The following is an 8749-nucleotide window of genomic DNA, read 5'->3' as shown; positions in this document are numbered from 1 at the left end:
AGTGGAGTTTGGAGTGTGACTGTTTGAGGTTGTGGACAGGTGTCTTCTATACTGATAACAAGTTCAAACAGGTGCCATTAATACAGGTAACGAGTGGAGGACAGAGGAGCCTCTTAAAGAAGAAGTTACAGGTCTGTGAGAGCCAGAAATCTTGCTTGTTTGTAGGTGACCAAATACTTATTTTCCACCATAATTTGCAAATAAATACATTAAAAATGCTACAATGTGATTTTCTGGATTTCTTTTCTGATTTTGTGTACCTATGATGAAAATTACAGGCATCGCTCATCTTTTTAAGTGTGAGAACTTGCACAATTGGTGGCTGACTAAATACTTTTTTGCCCCACTGTATAGGAAGCAATTTCCCTTCACCACTACATACTGCCTTTCTCAAATTGCCTATAGTAGTTTGATAGTATCCTTCCTAAACATGGTCTTTGTGCATACTGTCAAAATACATTGTTTAAAAATGCTACCCCTGATGCTCTTTATAAATTACAGTTACAAAATCTATGAAAACCATCTGGATTATAAATTATGTAAAATAGTGATATATAGCCTATAGTTTAAGAGGAGCAAGTATACCACCACCTTTGAAACTCACTCTTTGAATCTCAGCTGATTCAAAAGAGCTTTAGCAGCTTCGTGTTGAGTCGGGTGTTAAATATCACTTTCTTGAATGACAATTTGTCAGAGTCGGACCAGTCCATTTTCAAAGGTATGTGCTGATTTGGGTCTGACTTTTCTATCAGCACAATGACATATACATTCCCAAATTATAAAAATGTCCACCGCATGCATTTAAATTATTTACAAGGCCAATGCAATTGATTGCAATTTCTGTTAACATGCTTTTTATGGAAGCAGTGGTACAACCAGAGCGAGCCTGTGAGCGAGAGATGGATTATTCACTTTTCCAAGACTGAGGGGGAACAGCACCGTAGGGGGAAAAAACATTTGACAGTGTTTGTTTTAGGATTCGTGAAGTGTTTCCACAATGTCTACGAAAGCAGAGCAATGTAAGTACCATTATTTAAAATCCACCCATTTTTAGGTGTCATTTTCTAGTAAGAAAGCGAAGGAGGGGAGCTGTCCTTGGTGATGAAACCGCGGTTGCTAAGGCAGGTTGCAACACGTACTCGCTCTGCAGATGATGGCTCTAGGTAGGGGCTAGTGTAGGGGATGCGCTATTTTCTGGCGGTGGTCAACACAACGATATGGGGAAAACATAATAATAGATATTAACCTTTCATTTTTGATTGACACGTTGAAAGAAAGGTTGGTGCGGAGAAAGAGATGTAGGTTATTGGTTTCAAGGTCGATTTGACAAATGCTCTGCTAAACAATATGGTGGCATTGGCGATCAGTAATGTGGTTGCTTTGCTTGTTCTTTTACTTACTTGACATAATATGAGACGAGTTTTTTTCTTCATCATTTGCGTCTGAAACAGGTGGATAAGCATACTGCGGTTACACTGTATATGATCAACTGAATCAATGCACAGTGTAATAAACAATTGGTGGTTTGTTGTTGTTGTCAGTCAACACACCTTGGAGAACTCAACATTACTCAAGTAGGCATGTGTTACTTGGTTTCGAATAGGCCTATAGCAATAACTGGAAGAAACAAGTTAATATAGGCCCATCTACATTTATTTGGTATAAAGCCTGCTCAATATCGACTTGAAATGTACTTGGCCATGTTTGGGGCAAAATAGAATGTTCTATAGGCTAATCTATGGTCCCATGTAGGCTATGTATTGTAAACATCGCACGAAAATAATCACCATTTCAACTAGAGCCAATAGATGATTTGTGTTGTTTCTCCTTCCTTCAGTACATAGACATTACTGAATTGGTCGGACACTAGTTTGCACAAGTTTCACAAAATTTAGCCCTTAAAACAACAGTTGAAATTGTTTTTTTGTCAGGCAAAAACTAGAGACAGTAGATGTCCAGATTTTGCACCTTTGCTAATCTCGTCCACCCAGCAGGCAAGTGAGCCTGTGAATGAGGTTACACCTTTGCTTACATTTCTGGTTTTGCAAAGTGTGTCTGAAGCCTATTTTGGCAATGCTGTCATTCATTGCTATGAAATTTGCAAAAAATAACACACTCATACACCCTCGTAGATAACCTAAACACACTAATTGACTTACACATACACGCACGCACGCACGCACGCACGCACGCACACACACACACACACACACACACACACACACACACACACACACACACACACACACACACACACACACACACACACACACACACACACACACACACACACACACACACACACACAAGCAAAGCCTGTGGGTGTTGTTGTTATTTTTGGGACTTGTCATTTGCAGGTCAGGGAAAGCTAACCACTATTCCTCTCTGAGTCACAAAATGGCACCAAAACGACCCATTCCAGGGCTGGTTGTGACCTAGCTGGACAAACACAAATGCCACTTAAAGAGAGACAATGAAGGTTCACAGAGACCCTCGCCCTTTGCCATGCTTATGGGGCAGCATATCAATGACCAGGCTTATACTGTACCAACCATAACCCATTGCCCCCCCCCCCCTGATGTGATAAGGCTTCATCAGATGTCATATGTTTGTCACTCTGCTCTTTATCTTGTTTAGTTGCCTCTAAGATAAGATACTTGCAAGAGTATCACAACCGCGTGCAACACAATATTTACCCCGTGCCCTCCGGAACAGACATTGCAAACACATTGAAATACTTTTCCCAAACCCTGCTCAGGTAAGTAGCCTGCGCTGGAACCACAGGTGAAGTAAAGGAGTGTAACAGTATTTGGTGTTTAGTTTCAGAGGAGAGGTGACTGTGGTTAAGCCTAATTCTAATACATGCACAGCAATAAGGCAGGATTACTGCTGGTAGGAAGTCAGTTGGAATTAAAAGATAGAAGTGGAAATATGGGAGACGGTATTCTACAATTTAACTTTATAGTGTGCATCATCATTTAAGAATCCTAGTTGAAAACCCTCAGGTAATTTTCAGAGAGGGAATTGTCTTGCTCCATCCTCTGCCTTTGTGATACCATATGCTTCATGTTGCTGTATGAGGACCATGATCCTACAGTATCTCATCAGTGCACTGTAACAATCTGACCAAACTGGATGCGTGCATGCTCCATCGCGCCATGTTGATTTTGTACCCCCACACCAGACATGATGATCAGGATCAGGACACGCAGGTTGAAATATCAAAACAAACTCTGAACCAATTATATTAATTTGGGGACAGGTCGAAAAGCATTAAACATTTATGGCAATTTAGCTAGCTAGCTTGCTGTTGCTAGCTAATATGTCCTGGGATAGAAACATTGGGTTGTTATTTTACCTGAAATGCACAAGGTCCTCTACTCCGACAATTAATCCACAGATAAAACAGTATATACCAAATTCCTTTCACGTTATCTCTCCTCCTTCCTCAGGCTTCTTTTTGACTTCTTTGAACTTTATATAGCGGTTGGCAACCAACTTTATGGTGCATTACTACAACCGACTGGAGTGTGGACGTCAGTTCATCTTTCAATCACCCACGTGGATATATGCCCATAAACACCAATGAGGAGATGGGAGAGGCCGGACTTGCAGCGCATTGAGCGTCACAAATAGAACCTATTTCTATTTTACCGCCTGGCCTGCCAGACACTTGCTGAGGGTCGCGCGAGCAGTGTGGGTGCAATGATTGAATAACATGTACTGTATGTGTACATTTATTTTTGCAAAGCTTGCGCATGAGATGCGAGTGATGTGGTCAGCATGATAGAGTCAACAACATGTTCCCCCTCTTATCATGCCATGGCTGTTTGGAATAGTATGCTCAAATTGAGACAAGCCAATAATGGCAATTTTGGTAGATTTAATTATGTTGATGTTGTCTGCAAGTAGGAGGTTATAAATGTTAATAATGATGTTATCTTGCTGATTATACCGGGTATGGTTTGTTTTATATTTGAGAAAAGAACAAAAATAGGCAATCTCAACCCCTCTGTAGGTTCAGTGTTAGCTTTCTAGATGTACATGTCCATGGGATGTCCTGGAGTCTCACTCCCAAAGGGGCTAGGGGGAGGTCTGGTCCTCTGGCTCCTTGGGTCTGACAAGTCCCCAATGTGCTGTGACAGAGGATGGGAAGGAACAACACGTCCCCTCAGGCAGGTCAAGAAGCCAGGGCAGCCATTATGGCCATAAGCAGTATGTGACATTTAATGCTTTGAGTTTGAGCAGAGCTCTCTGTGAGAATGAGCTGTGCTTTGATCATTGGCGACAGAAATCATCATCATTAGGCACAGTAATCTAAAAGGATGTGCATGAGGGAGACAGAACTTTCATGTTCCACTTTCATGAAAAGTATGGGATTATGACGATCCCTTTCATTTCCTCACACAGTGGACATACAGTAATAGTGTACTGTAAATACATTTTACTGTGGCCAAATTCTGATTATTTTCAAGTCAAACATTGGTAAAGTATCCTGGATCTTTCTGACTTTGCTGAGAGAGCTAGCAGCCCTTGTGAGTGTGTTGTTACAAGCCTGGCATCCTATTTGTCCTTGGCACAGATGGAGCGTGATGGGGGCTGTGATTGTACGAGCCTGTGTTGTGGCAGTTAACTCGAATGACAATTGTGTCTGTGAGGTGCGGTATCGTTGGGTTGTGAAGGGAATCCTGCTGGTATGATACTGTAACATTCGTCTCGTGTTTTCCTTGAGCTAAATCTCCTCCCTCCTAACTCACACATCAAGCCATGCCTCCCACATTGAAACCACTCTGCACTGCTCAGTAGACTCTCAGACATTCAGACAGACACCTGTGTTTCATTGGCCTGGGGTGCACTGAGGCTTGAAAACTGGAACGAGCATATGTCAGGTTCCTGAAAAGAAAGAACCCCGCACAGACAGAGGATGGAGCGGACAAATGAATAGTTCATGAATTCTGCAGCATAGAAAGAAATCAGTGTAAGACATTGACGGTATTCGTTTAAAGGGATGGGGCTTCCCTTGGGCTCAATTTAAGGAGCTTTACCCCAAGGGGGTGTTATGTAACATGTCATAAATTAGTCAAATATGATGTAGTTGCCAGATTTTCCTCCCAGCCAGTCATCTAGAAAGTAACACATACCAGCCAAGCTCTCTAGCTCTCTGCATCAATGAGCCATGGATTCACAGTCGTCCTGACCCCATGCCAAATTCCATCACTCATTAGAGTGACTGTCAGGAACCAACTGACACTGAAAACAGATAATGGAATGTATCATAGTATAATGGAATGTTGAATCTGGCATGAACAAGTCACACTCAAAGGAAATCAAAAATCTCACATCTAGCTATTTGAGACAAAAAACAGGGGCTATTACAGTATTTTTATCTCCGAGCTAATGCTTCGTTACAGTAATGCTACTTATAATCAGTGGCTCACTCATGCTTGAGAGCAACTACACGTTGCCACAGTTAGAGAAAACATTTGGAATATAGCTTTGATTGGAAGTGTAGGATGTTTTATCTGATTTGAGATGTGCGTCTAACTGTGTGCGCATAACCTGAGTCTGTGTACTGTATGTGGGTTTGTCTGTGTGCGTGTATGTCTGTGTGTGTGTGTGTGTGTGTGTGTGTGGGGGGGGGGGGTTGCTCAATTGAATTCTGCAGTTTGATATGTGCAAAGGGCTCAGTGATATTAAGTCATACTCCACAAGATGTAAAGTTGACCCTCCCCCCCCCGATTGTTAAACTGACTATCCATTCCAACTCCCCGAGAGAAACGTTAACGCTTTTCACACTTTGGATACTGGTATTTAAAACTGTCCAACATATCCAAATTCTTGCGGAGCATAACTTTCAGGGGAATTGTCAGAGTAAAGAAAGTGCGAAATGATGTTGGTATTGTAAAATGTTATAATAGTAGACTATTCTGTATTTCTGCACTATAATCTCCTTACTCACACCCCTCTAGAACTGCTATACCTCTATCTCTATAAATGACCTTTCAAAAACACAATACATCAGCATTTGTAATCTGTGCTCTCATGCTAAGTACCACCAAATCATTTTACTGATAGAAAAGCTTAGTTCTTTTACATAATGTTTAGTGAAAGAGAAGGGCTCTCCACCCCCCCCTTCCCCCTCCCCAACGCTAGAATCCTCACACACTAACCAACCAACTCGTTCTCCGTCTCTGGTGAGATTTCCACCTTGCCAGGGGACAGAAAACACAAACGTCCATTCCACATTAGCTCACAAACATAATGCTACCGGTCATCCCGTTTGAAACAACCTATTCCTTTGTCATTATAGTTTCTCCCCTACCGTAGATTAGTTCTTACAATTATTTAAGAGACTCGAATCCATATGCCTGTTGGATCTCATTATTAATCCTGATGATACTGACACAGTATCATAATGTATGCGTACAGACATTTCTCTGGTGCAATAAACATGTGTTGTGACCCATGAATTCTTATCTAACCTCACACACATATTTATTACTAGCTGAAGCATGTTTCCAAAGTGCCACCTCTGTATTTTCCCTAAACGATGTGGTGTTGCTCCCGTCCTTCACGACAGCCCCACAAAACAGGAGATATTTCCCTGAGAAACATCATGGCCCATTGGCCTCACTGTATGGCGGTTGCTGAATCGATCTGATCGGAATATAGCAGCCATAGAGGGAAAACCATTGGCAGTTTCCCCTTTGGAGAAGTATGGGGTTGCCACTGAAAACATGCCATTTTTTACATTCTTGCTCCTTGTCACCAGATACGCATGAGATGCAGTGGTCATTGCAGTTTTTGCAAACGTTTCTGTTCATATTTTTTGTTTTTAGAAGACAAAGAGATGTACAAAAAGTGAAATAGAAAATGTAAGTAATTCTATATGACACTGAACAGATAAAGCAGGGAACAATTCCCCATGCCTTCAGTGAAATATTACAGACACTGCATCCTATGTGGAGTCTATCTGGGTTAGTTCTTTTCTATTTACCCTGTCTCTGTAGTGCCATTTCAATGTAATGTGCTGTTTCTTTGTTTCTTTGTTGTCTCTTTTTTCCCTTGTTCCCCCCCCCCCTACCCCCTCACCCCCGGAGCAGCATTCTGTCCCGCACAGGCAGGAAGGAGAACCAGGAAGCATCCAATTTGGCCGTGCCCATGACCATGTGTCTTTTTCCTGTGCCATTCCCACTCACCCCATCTCTAAGACCACAAGTCAGTTCCATCAACCCTACAGTTACTCGCTCCCTCCTTTACAGCGTTCTGCGTGATGCCCCGTCAGACCGCGGGGGGGCAGGGGCAGCAGAGTCGGGACGCTCAGCTCTCAGAGTACCCCTCTCTGGACTATCAGGGGCTCTATGCGACCCTCGTGACCCTGCTTGACCTGGTGCCCCTGCTGCAGCACGGTCAGCATGGTGAGTGAAGCCAGGGTGTCCTCTGTACATGTCCACCCCCCCCCCCCTGCCTCATTTCCACCAAGAGAGGAGTCCCACAGATGATCTGAAGGGATGCATGGGGTGATGGGGAACACGCTGGATCCTGACAGCTCACTTTGTTGATAACATAGAACATGGAATTTACAGACATACTGTAGTACTGTAAACATGTATTAACTGTTTGCTTTCTCTTTGTAAATGAGAATGTGAAATTGGAAAAATGCATTGAAAATGTATTTGCAGAAAAGCCATTTAAAGGTTAAATTGCTATGGCTAGCATATGTTGTGTATCTATTAACTGCACCAGGGAATAGTAATCTGTCAATAGCAAGTCTGTTAATACAGTTGAAGTCGGCAGTTTACATACACCTTAGCCAAGTACATTTCAACTCAGTTTTTCACAATTCCTGACATTTAATCCTAGTAAAAATTCCCTGTCTTATGTCAGTTAGGATAACCACTTTACTTTAAGAATGTGAAATGTCAGAATAATAGTAGAGAGAATTATTTATTTCAGCTTTTATTGTTTCATCAGAAGTTTGTTGGCATGCCAAGGATCATTACATTTACATTTAAGTCATTTAGCAGATGCTCTTATCCAGAGCGACTTACAAATTGGTCATATCACCTCCATGCAACCTGACACCCTAGACCCACTCCAATTTGCTTACCGCCCCAATAGGTCCACAGACGACACAATCGCAATCACACTACACACTGCCCTAACCCATCTGGATAAGAGGAATACCTATGTAAGAATGCTGTTCATCGATTACAGCTCAGTATTTAACACCATAGTACACTCCAAACTCGTCATTAAGCTCGAGACCCTGGGTCTCGACCCCGCCCTGTGCAACTGGGTCCTGGACTTCCTGACGGGCCACCCCCAGTTGGTGAGGGTAGGAAACAACATCTCCACCCTGCTGATCCTCAACACTGGGGCACCACAAGGGTGCGTTATCAGCCCTCTCCTGTACTCGCTGTTCACCCATGACTGCGTGGCCATGCACGTCTCCAACTCAATCATCAAGTTTGCAGACGACACTACAGTGGTTGGCTTGATTACCAACAACGACTAGACAACCTACAGGGAGGAGATGAGGGCCCTCGGAGTGTGGGGTCAGGAAAATAACCTCACCCTCAATGTCAACAAAACAAAGGAGATGATCGTGGACTTCAGGAAACAGCAGAGGGAACAACCCCTATCCACATTGACGGGACAGTAGTGGAGAAGGTGGCAAATTTTAAGTTCCACATCACGGACAAACTGAATTGGTCCACACAGACAGCGTGGTGAAGAAGGCGCAACA

At 42.8% G+C, this 8749-nt stretch overlaps 1 protein-coding gene across 1 annotated transcript in view; it reads left to right on the top strand.

The window, feature by feature from the left end:
* The first annotated feature begins 867 nt into the window (after positions 1-867).
* LOC124046497 (protein unc-79 homolog) overlaps positions 868-8749 on the top strand; it is a 45419-nt gene continuing 37537 nt past the window's right edge. The window contains 4 exon segments of the mRNA XM_046366922.1: positions 868-1019; positions 2638-2758; positions 7104-7299; positions 7301-7418. Of these exon segments, the coding sequence (XP_046222878.1) occupies positions 998-1019; positions 2638-2758; positions 7104-7299; positions 7301-7418 (457 nt within the window). The 5' untranslated portion in view covers positions 868-997.

This window comes from Oncorhynchus gorbuscha, linkage group LG10 (assembly GCF_021184085.1).
Source record: "Oncorhynchus gorbuscha isolate QuinsamMale2020 ecotype Even-year linkage group LG10, OgorEven_v1.0, whole genome shotgun sequence".
Taxonomy (NCBI): Eukaryota; Metazoa; Chordata; class Actinopteri; order Salmoniformes; family Salmonidae; genus Oncorhynchus; species Oncorhynchus gorbuscha.
The sequence above is the reverse complement of the archived record's forward strand: the minus strand, read 5'-3'. Positions and strand labels throughout refer to the sequence as shown.